This window comes from Ursus maritimus, unplaced genomic scaffold (genome assembly GCF_017311325.1).
Source record: "Ursus maritimus isolate PB19 unplaced genomic scaffold, ASM1731132v1 scaffold_12, whole genome shotgun sequence".
Classification (NCBI taxonomy): domain Eukaryota; kingdom Metazoa; phylum Chordata; class Mammalia; order Carnivora; family Ursidae; genus Ursus; species Ursus maritimus.
In genome coordinates this window covers 61,810,778-61,825,323 of record NW_024423564.1, presented here as the reverse complement: position 1 = coordinate 61,825,323, position 14,546 = coordinate 61,810,778, and the positions used below count along the sequence as shown (strand labels likewise).

The window sequence follows — 14,546 nt, the reverse complement described above, 5'->3', positions numbered from 1 at the left end:
GTATGTTCCATCCTATTATCAGAAGAGGAAAGAAAAGCAATCTGATCATTTCCATAGATGTAGGAAAAGCATTTGACAAAATCCAACACACAGTCCCGATAAAGAACATCTAAAGAAATCTTATAGCTAACATCAAGATTAATAGTGAAATATTGGGGCGCCTGGGTGGCACAGTCAGTTAAGCATCAACTCTTAGTTTCAGCTCAGGTCGTGATCTCAAGGTCGTGGTATCTAGCCCTGCATCAGGCTCTCCACTCAGCATGGAGTCTGCTAAGGTTTCTCTCTGCCGCTCCCCACTTCTCTCTTTCTCTTTTTCTCCCTCTCTCTCTCAGATAAATAGGTAAATCTAAAAAAAAAAAAAATAGTGAGGTATTAAATGTGAATGTTTCCCTGCCAAGATCAGGAACAAAGCAAGAGTGTCCAGTATCACCGTATTGAATACTGTAATGGAGGTTCTGTCCAGTGTGATCAGGAAAGAAACAAAAAGACATCCAGATTGGAAAAATCCCATAAAATCTTCAAAAGGGCAACTAGGTCTAATTGAGTTTAGTAAGGTTCCAGGATACACAATATATACAAATCATTTGCATTTCTTTTACCAACAACAACCACCAAAATAAATGCAAAAATGTGGGGTGCCTGGCTGGCTCAGTTGAGAAACATGCAGTTCTCGATCTTGGGGTTGTGAATTTGAGCCCAATGTTGCATGGAGAGATTACTTAAAATAAATAAAATTTGTTTAAAAAATGGAAAAATGACATTTATATCAAAAACTATGAAATATTTAGGAATATATCTGACAAAAATGTGTAGACCTGTACACAGAAAAACAAAGCACTGCTGAGAGACATTGAAAAAGGCCTACCTAAAGGAGAGATCTACCATATTCATGAATTGGAAGAGTTAATATTGTTAAAATGTCAATTCTCCCTGAATTTATTATAGATTTATACAGCCCAAGTCAAAATCTCAGCAGGTTTTTGAAGAGAAATTGACAGACTGATTCTAAAATTCATACAGAAGTGCAAAGACTATTGAAACAACTTAGGGGTACCTGGGCGGCTCAGTTTGTTAAGCATCCAACTCTTGATTTCTTTTCTTTTTTCTTTTCTTTTTTTTTTAAGATTTTATTTATTTGACAGAGAGAGACACAGCGAGAGAGGGAACACAAGCAGGGGGAGTGGGAGAGGGAGAAGCAGGCTTCCCGCTGAGCAGGGAGTCCAACATGGGGCTCGATCCCAGAACCCTGGGATCATGACCTGAGCCGAAGGTGGATGCTTAACGACTGAGCCACCCAGGCACCCCACCAAACTCTTGATTTCAGCTCAGGTCATGATCTCAGTGTTGTGAGATCGAGCCACATGTCGGGTGCTGTGGTGAGCATGGAGCCTGCTTAAGATTCTGTCTCTCTCATGAAAACGAGGTGTTTTCTCATCTTCATTAAACCAGTATTATTCCTATATGTCAAAAAAAAGAAACTGACCTTCATTAAATTGAAACCAAATCCTTTGTACTGCAACTTATGTATGCAACTTCTCTTTCATGCAAACTGGAAATGAAATTTAGCCTCCTTTATCTGTAAAAAAAAAAAAAAAAAAAGGATTCTCTCTTTTTCTCTCCCTCTCCCTCTGCCCCTCCCCTACTCACTTGCTTGCTCTCTCAAAAAAAAAAATAAATAAATAAAATAAACAAACTTAGAAAAATGAACAAAATTAGAGGACTCAGACTGCCTGACTTCAAGGCATACTGTAACCTACAGTAATCAAGACAGTGTTTTATGGCCCCAGGATGGCACCTTACCAAGCAGTTCTCCAATTCTCAGCAATACTGACTAGGTGACTTACAAATTTAATTTATTTCGGACAATATTTACCTGGAGATGGCATCAGATCTCACAGTCCCACAAGGCTGCTGTCCCCACTTAAGATGCCAAGACCAAGTGTAGGTTTTTATCTGTGCTTCTGACTGACTGGTTATAAAAATTGGAGGTTCCCACAACCCCCTCTTCTGTTTTATTAATTTGCTAGAACATTTCACAACTCAGAGAAGCATTTACTTATACTTACCAGTTTATACTTATACTTACCAGTTTATTATAAAGGATATTATAAAGAATATAGATGAACAGCCAGGTTAAGTACATAGGGCAGGGGCACCTGGGTAGCGCAGTCGTTAAGCGTCTGCCTTTGGCTCAGGGCATGATCCTGGCGTTCCGGGATGGAGTCCCACATCGGGCTGCTCCGCTGGGAGCCCGCTTCTTCCTCTCCCACTCCCCTGCTGTGTTCCCTCTCTCGCTGGCTGTCTCTCTGTCACATAAATAAAATCTTTAAAAAAAAAAAAAAGTACATAGGGCGGGGTCCAGGAGTGTCCTGAGCACAGGAGCTTCTGTCTCTGCAGAACTGGGGTGCACCATCCTCCAGGCATGTGGATGTATTCACCAACATGAGAGTTCATCATATCTTCTTGTTCAAGAGTTTTTATAGAGCTTAACCTGTGCCCTTCCCACTTACCCTTACTAGGGTCCAAGGGTGGGGCTGAAAGGTCCAACCCTCTAATCATTTGGTCTTTCTGGTGACCAGTTCTGTTCTGAGGCTGTCTAGGGACTCTACTCTGTCACTTATTAGCAGGTACTCAAAAGGGACTCCTGGTAATGACAAGATATTCCTATTGGGAAATTCCAAGGGTTTGAGGGGTCTGCCACGAACCTGAGACAAAGACCAAATACATTTCTTATTCTACCACAGGCCACCCCAATCTTTGACCACAGATCCTTTATAACAAAAGGATCATAACAGTTAACAGATACTAGTACATTATGAGAGTCCCATTCAGTCATTAATACTCAAATCATATGAAAATTTTTGCCAGGGCAAGGCCAGTCAGGTTTGCAGGCTTCCATTGGATCTTTTAGTTTCCAAAGGCAGAAGCGGTCTTAAGGTGAAGCCATATATTGTTATCAGGCAGCTGCTAAAATTGAGCTAAGATATCTCTTGGCTCTGAGCTTCTTTCAAAGTGTTAGTGTTATATTGGGTTTTTCTCATGACATGACCCATTTGTTCATTTCAGCCCTTAGCTACTATTTCTCTTTCTCTTCATTTATACCCAAACTTTTCCACCTTTGGAAGGGACATAAGTTTTGGCTACTGTGCTAGATTGCAGGCAGTAATACTAGTCTAGCACGTGTCTCCCACTGAGTCAGCTCTCATTCAGAGAAGGTAAGGTTATGTAAGTACAGAACTCGTGGGTGGTTTTACCTCCAGACAGTATAATTGCGTTCACTGTTAATCCCAGTTCTGTCAGATGGAGTGAAGGCACAACTCATCCATCCCCACTACACCCTGGGGAATTCTGACAAAAATATTTTAAAACATAGTTACAGTTTCTTGCTTAGAAATCATTCCTGCTTCCACCATTTGTAGTTGCAGCCCTGGTCCTATGACCACTGCATCAGGTTGGGAATTTTTTAAAAGTTTAAGTGGTATGGGAAGAAGAAGAAGAAGAAGGGGAATATATATAAATATTTATTTGTTTGTTTGTTTGTTTGTTTATTTATTTTATATAGTCATTTTACCAGTATCCTCCCTTAACAAGAATTACATAGTCATTACGGCATCCTTTCCACTGCCTCTTCTCTAGATCTCTGAGAAAAACAGAAAAATATCTAATATCTAGTGGGGACACTCCTTTAGCCCTACTCATACTGAGCATGAGCATACTCTCACAAAGGCATGAAATCCAGCTCTTCAGGCCTATATCCCACCTCTACCCCCACTTGCTTTTTAAAACAACCAATAATGAATTGCCCATTCCAGTCCTTTGAAACTGTTACCCTGAGGAAGATCTCTCTCTGCCCATTGTTGGACATTGGAAGGTGGGAAAAGTTTTATTCAACTCTCTGGCAATTTGTGGCTCAGAGGTTACAAGAAGAATATGTCTAGATTCAGCCTATCTCTGCATTGCTGCAGTACCCCAGATCCACTCATTTCATGGACCCAGGTGTCTACCTCAAGGAAGCACATGGGTCTGAAAATTAAACTGACAGGAACACCTGGGTGGCTCAATCATTAAGCATCTGCCTTTGGCTCAGGTCATGATCCCAGGATCCTGGGATTGAGCCCCTCATGGGGAGCCTGCTTCTCCCTCTCCAGCTCCCCCTGCTTGTGTTCCCTCTCTCACTGTCTCTCTCACTCTGTCAAATAAATAAATAAATAAATAAATAAATAAACAAATAAGGCCCACTTAAAAAAAAAGAAAGAAAGAAAATTAAGCTGACAAAGACAAATTTACAAAGAAAAGCATACACATTAAAAAAAATTTTTTTAAGATTATTTATTTTAGAGAGTATGTGAGCAGGAGGAGGGGCAGAGGGAGAGAGAATCTCAAGCAGACTCCCCACTGAGCATGGAGCCCAGGTGGGGCTGGATCCCAGGATCCTGAGAGCATGACCTGAGTTGAAATCAAGGGTTGGACGCTCAACCGACTGAGCCACCCAGGCACCCCTAGCATACACATTTTATTAAAACTTTATTATTTTTTTAGGATTTTATTTATTTATTTGAGAGAGAGAAAGAGAGCACAAGTAGGGGGAAGGGCAGAGGGAGAAGCAGACTCCCTGCTGAGCAGGGAGTCCTACTCAGGGCTCGATCTCAGGACCCTGGGATCACAACCTCAGCCAAAGGGAGATGCTTAACCGACTGAGCCACCCAGGTGCCCCAATTTTATTAAAACTTTAAATGTATGTGGGAATCTTCAAAAAAGAATGAAGCCCTGAAGTGACTAGAACAGGAAGATTTTTACCCTTTAGATAAAGAGACGAATTTGTGAAAAAATGACAAGACAGATGTTTGGGCTAGGAGTAGTGAATGGTGAAGAGTGACTTAAAGAAGGGTTAGTTAAACAAGGTTTGTTTGTACAGATTCCTCAGCCCCTGAATTCAAGGTCTCTGGTGGTAAGAATATCTTCCTTCTTTCTAGTACAGGAAGCGTACTTTTTCTTTTTCTTTTCTTTCTTTCTTTTTTTTTTTTAAGATTTATTTATTTATTTTAGGGAGAGCACAAGCGGGGGGGGGGGCAGAGGGAGAGGGAGAGAGAATCTCAAGCAAACTCCACGCTGAGCTCAGAGTCCGACTCAGGGCTCGATCCCACGACCCTGAGATCACAACGTGAGCTGAAACGAAGAGTTAGACGCTCAGCCGAGTACACCACCCAGGCACCAGGGAGGCACGTGGTAGTTTTATGACCTGTTTCAGGGAAGAAGGGTGATGGAGGGAAGTCAGAGTGACCCTCCTGCTTCTGCTGTTTTCTCAAACTGTTTTAGCTTAAGATAGTCAATATGCCAAGGGCCCATATTTTGGAGCAGTGTGTCCTGAATGTCATCAATAGTAAACACTGTAAAGCATGTTCCTTGATCTGAAGAAATGACAGTTGGCTGTCCAAATTGGTGCAGTATCTTATGTTTTGGTTCCTTTATAGCATTCTGAGTGTTAACATCTATCACTGGCTGAGCGAAGCCCAGTCCAGAGTCAACATTTATTTCTGTCAAGACCCATTTATAGCTCCCTGCCCCCCCCCCCGGGCTACCAGCATTGGTCTGACTTGCCAGCTATGATCAGCCCCCCCACCCCCCCGGCTGCCACTCCACCGCCGGGAATTTACCACATAGCCAACTGCAGTCTCTGTCTCTTTTGCTGGCAGATAGAATAGTTCTTACTGGCAATATGTGCCTCAGAGATTGCAAGGGGAGTATTTCTAAATTCAGCCCATATCTGCATTGTTGTCGTATCTCCATATCCATTTATTTCATGGACCCACATGGCTACCCCGAGCAAGTTCGCAGGGATATCTGCTTGTCTATTCCAACTGTCTTCTGAACCTGGAAGGGAGTTCTTCTGATGGGGATAGAAATGTCCTATTTTAATATACTTCTCAGATCCCCACAGTGATTCTCATAGGGCCATGTCCCATATGAGCGTCCCTTTAATAGTCCCGTTTCTGTTGCCCTTGTGTCCAACTGTATGTCCAGGCCCCTGGCCACTGACCTTGAGTCAGTAAAAACCCAGACAGCCTTTTTATCACTTTTCCAATTTTTTAATCACTGCTGGGGAAACGGCATGCAATTCAGCCCACAGCGCTGATTTGTTTTTTCCCTTTTTCAGTCAGAGTGCTGGCCTTTCAGGCAAGATGTTATCTGTTCACCTTGGAACTACTGTCCACAAACTGAGCAGCTCTTTGTTGGCTAGTGGAAAATGTCTATAGGGCACTATCCAAATGATGATAGAATCCAGAAGCTCCTTGTGCGGTTTCAAAGTTGGTCCTAGGGAGAAAGAGGCTCCTGGCTCGTGATAATATCCTCCTTACATTCCCCAGGTAGCATGATCCTATGTAAACATTTCCATTTCACTATAGCACTCTCCTAGCACTGCCGTCCCCATTAGAGTGTTTCTCTGACATCACCCAGAACACCAGGCATATTTCAGGTTTTAAGATCATTTTTTGTTCTTCAGTCATAAGGGTAGTTTCAATTAATAATAGCAAGGTAGTAAATGCCCCTTAGATGGAAGTTCTATAGTCCAAAGTCCCAGTAGTCATCTCTGGGAGGCACTTACAGGATTTTGCCAGAAGTCCCAGTCTGTCCTTCATGTAGGGCATAGAGAAATTGTCCCTCCCAGCACTTTAGCCTGTATTCTACACTGTACAGGCTTTTCTCAATCTTCTGGTACCTATTAAGCATGTCTGATTAACATTGCTTAAATGGTGGATTTGCATGCTTTCTGTTGTACAGTGTTAGGTAGGAGAAACATTCCCTGTTCAAATAAACTGTCCGGCCTTATAATACAGTCAGGTAAAAGAAATGCAGCCACTTTACATAAAGCCTGTTTAACCATACCAGTTCTCCTACAAACTTGTAGTTTAATTCCATCAATGCTTAACCGTCCCCCCTTTTTTAATGCTTTTGTTCTTACCTGTGGCCTCCATTAGGACTTCATCCACATATTTTGATTTTATATTACTAGGTAGGTGAATTGTTCCCTAGCCAGACTCATTCCCATAAAACATTCAGGTAAAGGAAACACAACTTTTTTTATGTAAAGCCTGTTTAAACATTCCAACTTTCATAATTCCATCAACCCTTACATTTTTATTTTCTCTCAGTCTAATTATAGCCCGTATCGGGGCTTCGACAGTTGGTTTTGGTAACTTCTGCATTCCCTGGCCAATTTACCCAGCCTTACCTGCAAGACTTGAGTCCCCAGTGAGGAATCATGCCAAAGAACCCTGGCCCTTTTGTGAATCTTTATCTTGATTATTTGGCCTAACCACTGCCACAAGCAGTTGCTGGTCAGGTTTAGATCCGTTTCTAAATTCTCTTGGCAACTTACACCTTTAGTAACTGATTGCAACACACAGCTGTTATTCTATACTGTGATGAATACCTGGCCACCCAGGAATCAGAGGTTTTTCATCCCATCTTTCATCTTTTCTCTTCCCAAACTACATGTTTTTATGAGCCAGGGCCATTATAACAAATTCCACTTCTGACACTGGTTCTAATGTGTGTTTTTTCCACACCCCAGTTCTTGGCAGACGCTGACTGGGTGTTCTACAAATTGAATTCAATTCTGACATTATTTACCTGGAGAGTGTCAGATCCCGTAGGTTAAGGGCCAGTCCCTTAAAAAGTGACTGCCATCACTTTAGACATCAATTGCAAGTCCAGGCATAGAAATAGACAAAGATGGTTCAATGGACCAGGGTAGAAAATACAAAAATAGACCTATACATATGTGGCTGATTAATTTTTGACATAAGTTCAAAGCAAATGCAATAAAGAAATGATAATCTTTTCAACAAATGGTGCCACAGCAACTGGATCTCTGTATGCTAAAAAGCGCAGGGTGCCTGGCTGGCTCAGTCGGAAGACCAACTCTTGTTCTTGGAGTCATGAGTCCAAGTCCCACATTGAGTATAGAGCTTACTAAAAAAATTAAAAGAAAAACCTACTTTAAAAAAGTGACCTTTTTCAGACCTTGGACAACATACAAAAATTAACTCTTATTTACTTATTGATTGATTGGCTGATTGTGATCTCTACATCCAACATGGGACTTGAACTCATGACTCTGAGATCAAGAGTTGCATGTTCTTCCAATGGAGCCAGCCAAGCACCCCCAAAAATTAACTCTTAATTGGTCATACATATAAAACAAAAAACGATTTAAAAATTCTAGAAGATGGGGCGCCTGGGTGGCTCAGTCGTTAAGTGTCTGGCTTCGGCTTAGGTCATGATCCCAGGGTTCTGGGATCGAGCCCGCATGGGGCTCCCTGCTCAGCGGGAAGCCTGCTTCTCCCTCTCCCACTCCCCCTGCTTGTGTTCCCTCTCTCGCTGTGTCTGTCTCTGTCTAATATAAATAAATAAATAAATAAATAAATAAATAAATAAATAAATAGAAATTCTAGAAGAAAACAGGAGAAAATCTTTGAGACCTTGCGTTAGGCAAAAATTTTTAAAGATGTTTATTTCTTTTTAAAGATTTTAAATTTTAAATCTTTTTAAAGATTTTATTGTTTTGAGAGAGAGAGCATGAGCAGGGGGATGGCTGGGTGGGGCAGAGGGAGAGGGAGAAGCACGCTCCCCACTGAGCAGGGAGCCCAACGTGGGACTCGATCCCAGGACCATGACCTGAGCTGAAGGCGGACAATTAACCGACTGAGCCACCCAGGTTTCCCTAAAATTTTATTTTTTAAGTAATCTTTACATCCAACGTGGGGCTCAAATTACAACCCTGATTTCAAGAGTTGCATGCTCTACCAACTGAACCAGCCAGGTGCCCCACAAATTTCTTAAATATGCACAAAAGCATGACCTACAAAAGAAAAAATTGCTAAATTGCACTTGATCAAACTTAAGGACTTCTGTTCTTTGAAAGGCACTGTTAAAGAGAATAAAAAGCCAATACACATACTGGATCAAAATATTTGCAAATCACATGTCTGATAAAGCGCATACAACCTGCCCCATGGAAGGGTACTTTTATCAAACCTTGAGTTTAAGAACATACAGATGTTTCTTTTACCATGTCTAAAGTAATTGTCTATGCTTTTCCATATAACTTTTAAAATTTCTACATACCTCCATTGTTCTTCCATCCCAGTTATTGTACGAGGACAGGGAGGAAGAGGATTGGTTAAAACATCCCTCTAAGCAGTTTTCTCCTGTCCCTTCTTTCCAAATAGAGGGTGGATCATATATAAGGGAACCATATATATATGAGAATGAGAGAATCATTATTATTTGTGGGGCCTTGCAGTGTAAACATAACATCATTAAGGTGGTATTTATCAAGGTGTAGCATATGTTAGTGGTCAATAACAAAATAGCTAAGATTTAAGTGAAAAAAAGAATTTTTTTGTGTGTGGGATAATTTTTAAGTGTTGTAAGAAAAGCTCTCTCTCTTCTTTTTCAGCCTCAAGGTATTGCAGCATGCTGATTGAGGAAGGAGGATTGCAGCATTTATACAACATCAAAGAACATGAACAGACTGATCCCCATGTCCAACAGATCGCGGTGGCCATTTTGGACAGCTTAGAAAAACACATTGTGCGCCATGGCAGACCACCTCCCTGTAAAAAGCAGCCGCAGGCTAGACTGAATTGATAGCCATAGGTAATTGGATAATTGAATCACAGGAATCCTTTTTGTGATAGGTTCATTTGGAATATCTTATCCTCTGTGATGTTTTAGGGGTTTCTATGATGAGAGTCATAAGATCAGTTTCGGATTGATGGTGTACAGTACTGCCCATGTGAACAGTCTCTAATTTGTCTTGTGATTTTTAACTTCTGAGGCAAGAAGGGTCTCTTCCTTCATCATTGCCTTTTAGGAAATTTTCCACATATTTCTGTGTTTGAACTTACCTGTGCTTGAAATTCTACAGTTTTATGAAAAGTTTGCACGAACCCTTAGGCCAGACTTTTCTGATCTTAAAGTCCCTCCCAATCAATTTGCAGCTTCAGATAAGCTGTTAACCTGATTTCTGGCACTGCTTCAGTTGTAAGTTTTATACTGCTTCTGTATAAAATGCCTTTATTCTCTGTCTGTGTACCTTTTATAAGATGTCCTTCTTAGTGTGAAAGAACGGAAATCCGAGTCCTCTTGGAAAGCTACTCACTGACTGGAGCCTGGGTGGTTGGCAGAAAAAACATATTAGCAAACTAGTAAAGGAGAAAAGAGATTAGGAACTGGAGAAAGGTCTACTCTTATAGTATGGTTTTTAAACTGGAACAAGCTATCCTTCTGGAACCCACCTCTCCTGAGGCAGTGAGCAGTAGCTTGTTGTTCATATTTATTCCTGGGAGCATGGGCTGCTGCTCCCTACGCAGACTGCTGGTTACTCTCTAGAAATATTTCCCCAGGCATCACATTGAAATACATTACAGCATTCTGTGTTAAACATTAACTCTCTGAATCTCTATATGTCATACTGTTGTGAAAATGTGAATTTTTATAAAATTGTCTCTTGTTAAAACTGACCATTCTTTTCCCTCTATTTCAAAGTCATCTTGTTCAGTGAAATAGAGACTACACATGGTATTACCTGCTCAGTTAAAATACAGTTAGCAACAGTAAATTTTGTCACAATAAGTTAAATTTTCTTTTGTTTCAAAATACGTGTATCTTAATGTTTTCATGTTGGAGAAAGATGTCCACATCTCACTGCCAAAAATGAATGAGAAGCACTAGGCTATTATTAAATGTAGTGATTCTAGTTGTGGTGCATAAAAGGAAATATTTTTGATGGTTTATTTTGTAGACAATTACCTTTCCGTTATGATACTGTTACAGCATAGTAAAGAATCAGTTATCATTATGTCAGTAATGAAAGTTGGGAGGCAGCAAGTCACCAAGAAACTTAATTTCCATTTTAAATTTTAGTTTGTGAATAAGGTTAATGACAATTTCAGGTCACTGTGTTTTTGTAGATGGCCAAAATGTTTTCAGTAGAGATTTAAATGGTATGTTTAAATTATGGTGATTTATTTAGAAGCATTTTTATTTAGAAAGGAGCTGGCTTATTAGTATGCTGATAACATTTTTGACATATGTATTTCAAACCACTATCACAAAAATCATACTTGAATTATTTTGTGACTCCTTCGCAGGGATGAAAACTTAAAATAAAAGAAAATAGGTATTTAGAACTATTAAGAACCATATTATATTCTGGGTTACTTCTGACTTAATTGGTTTAAGGAATTTTTATAGGCTCAAGAAAAATTTTCACAGATTGTCTATTTCAGAGGAAGTGGAAAATTCTTTTAACTTTCCCCCTTTTTCCCAGATTTTAATGTCTAAGGCAAAATGTAGAAAATAGGATGGCCTACACTGGCTTGAAAGTTGCTATCTATGTTGACTATCTCCAGGTCTCTTAACTTGCATAGTTAAGGGAAAGCCTGTTTGAGAAGTTTGGCTTCAAGTTTCTCTTATGTCTTGTTCAAGACAAAAGTGCATGTTCCTTATAGACTAATCTTAGGTTTTTATCTTTATAAATTGTTTTCAGAAATAGCTAAAAATGTACAGAAAACAATAACTCCCTTCATTATTCAGAATAACTTGATAGATGAAGACTCAAAAATATTTAAAATTAATTCTAAACTCACTACTTTGAGCATTGGTAATGGTGGGATATTTCTGAGTCTTAAAAGCAAAATAATTGATCACATCCCATATATAAAAATTGTAGTGCCTTTGTGGTTGGGATGGTTCTTAAAATTGTGTATCTAAGGCACAGAAGTGTCTGTAAGGTCTTGAATCTGGCTAAAATATAGTAGATGTATATATTGAAATTATGAGGCATAACTGGCCTGTGTCTACAGTTAGAATCTGGTAGGCTTCCCTTTTACACGTGTATACTGGAATGTAACAGTACTTGGTGCCTTCAAGGGTTACCTCTTCAGTGGCTTAGAGGTGCTGTTTCAAGCACAATTTAGACTAGGGTTGAACCACTCATTGCTTAAATCATTGGTGCACTCAGATATTGCAAAATGTCACTCCCAACAGTCCACAAGCAGCAGCAAGGTTTAGGTCTACCAAAGGAAATGGAATTAGACTTTTTTAGAGTATAATGATGCATGTTGGTATCATTGAGTAAAACAAGAATGGTCTGAAATTAAAGCAAAAATAAGATATCTCATTCTTTTCATCAAGTAAGTTTTGCTTGTGGTCTCTATATTCTAAAAAATCATTTTCCCGTTGGCAGTTGAAAAGAAACATAAATCAAGTAATAATAAGGGGTTAATTTACCCTCTGGCCAAGGACTCAGTGGCTACTGATCTTAGTTGAGGCTTTTTAAAATTATCAGACCCACAGTTCCAGGTATTGACCTTAAATATTGCTGCTCTTTAGCCCTGGACGGAAATGCCATTTGGTAGCAATAGTCAACTTAATTACCCAAAGTGGAGGTGAGTCACCATGGAAGGGTGCTACGGGGCTTTAATTTCATGATCGCTTTTGTTTGCAAACTTCCAAAGAATCAAAGATTCATGTTTAAAAACATCAGTCTATCCAGCCTAGAAAGTTGTTCTTACTATTGAGACCTTTTGAGTTGGCCCTTTTTCTCCCTCATCACTTTTATTTAGCTGTATGTTTTAATTATGCTATGTGTCAAGAGAGCATTGGGCCATCTTCTAGCTCTTTGGAGCACATCTTTATGAAAACATATTTCATGTGGTAAGTTATGATAGATTAGATTAATGAATGATGATTTTGGCTTAGTGTTTTAAAATGCATGACCACCCATAGAACAACGTGCGGCAGCATTACCCAAGGTTGAAAAGAGGTCGGGGTGGGGGGGGAACAAACTTAGTTTTGTTTATGTTGAAACCCACCCCTCTCCTGCCCTCTACTGGTATGTTTACACTATTTGGTCATTGTGCAACTTTTATTATGGAGTAAACAGTATTATTAAACTGAAAGTCTACGTTAAAGGCAGTATCATAATATCAGCTGGTGTGGGCAGTTTTATCTGTATGTTACTCGTTTGGGAACTTGATATGGACAGGGCTTCAGAGTAGTGTACCAAGACAGTTTACAGAGCAGTTGGCTTCCCTCTCAAATCCATTGTAGCAGTTTCAAATGATTGTGTGGATGTCGTGCTTTGTATTGACACGTTTTTCATTTTTGGTGTTAACTCATGCACTATTTGAGTAATAATGCAAATCCGGCCTTCATCCAGTGATGAGAATAGCAGTAGGATAGGAATTTGCTGAATGTGCTTTAAATGAGTAATTGCTTCATCTTTTTTAGTATCTCACAGACTTTGCATGACACGGTACAGTCCTCATTACGCATTCTTTAGTTTCCAAATCTTAACCTAAGACATTCTATGTTAACTGATTGGTAGTCTGAGAAAGAGCTTTCTCTGCCTGTTTCTCCCATCACCCAATTTTTGGGGGGAAATTATGGGAAAATCAATGCTGTTTCTCATTTCTCTGGATGAAGCAAAGTTTGTTTGGACGGCACAACCAACCTTTAGAGCCAGATAGAATGGCTATTAAGAATATTTAGAAAATCCACATTGATCAAAATTATTCTGGGAAATCATAAATCTAGTTCATTAATAGTATATGCTTAATTTTGAACTTACTTTTGGAAAAACTGTTCAGATGGGTTCTTTTAAGATTATTTTAATTAGTTTAGAAGCAAGCTACTTAGCTAATGAAAGCTGAGATACACTTTCATAAAAGCAAGAAATTCTTGAGAGCATTTTTTTCTTTAAAAATGGGATGATGTTAATGTCAAGATTTATACTCAGATAATCTGCAAGAATAAAATTTTTAAATCCTTGACTTTTGTAGAATTCCCACTGTCAGATTCCCGGGGACTTGTAAGAGAAAAGCTATCTTTTGCTTGAATTCTGTTGGAAGAGTTTAGCTCCTTTCAAAGGATATGAAAAATTCATTGGGAAGTGTAATGTGTTCATTTCAAAGGCTCTCAGTTATCTGGAATGAAGGCACTGTTCTCACTGTGGCCAGATGAATGGGAGTGTTCTGTACATGAATCATGCTATATTTTAAATCAGGACATCACTTAGGTATTAATGTTGTGTGTGTACAGAGTTTTGTTTTGGGATTTTTTTTTTTTTTGCCTAAATAAATGTTATAAATTTTATGTAAAGTGTGCCTTGTCTACTTTATTTCTAGTCATTTGCCTTAAATTTAATGCAAGATTTAGATTCCTTGGTTATTCACTTGTAACAATTGTTTACCAGTGGTTTTACTGCAGGAGTTTCTAGGATTGGAACTCCATTCATTCATTTTATTGAATACCTATTGTGGGTACTGTTAAAGTGTTGGAACTTATGTAATTTATAAGTCCCTCAGGGAACTTATAGTTTTTTTGGAGAAGAAATATTAAGCATATAAATATTATTTAACATTTTATCACAGACCAGTCCAAAGTGCTTGTTATAGAGGCAGGGAGATCACACTTAATCCAGAGTGGGCACCCATTACACAACCTTCCTAGAGAGCTTCCTAGAGAGCATAATA

General features: G+C 39.4%; 1 protein-coding gene across 1 annotated transcript in view; it reads left to right on the top strand.

Annotated features, from left to right (window-relative positions):
- ZYG11B (zyg-11 family member B, cell cycle regulator) overlaps positions 1-14,166 on the top strand; it is an 86,589-nt gene extending 72,423 nt beyond the window's left edge. The window contains exon 14 of the mRNA XM_040627295.1: positions 9,464-14,166. Within this exon, the coding sequence (XP_040483229.1) occupies positions 9,464-9,654 (191 nt within the window). The 3' untranslated portion in view covers positions 9,655-14,166. The remainder of the gene's footprint in view (positions 1-9,463) is intronic.
- The last annotated feature ends 380 nt before the right edge of the window (positions 14,167-14,546 follow it).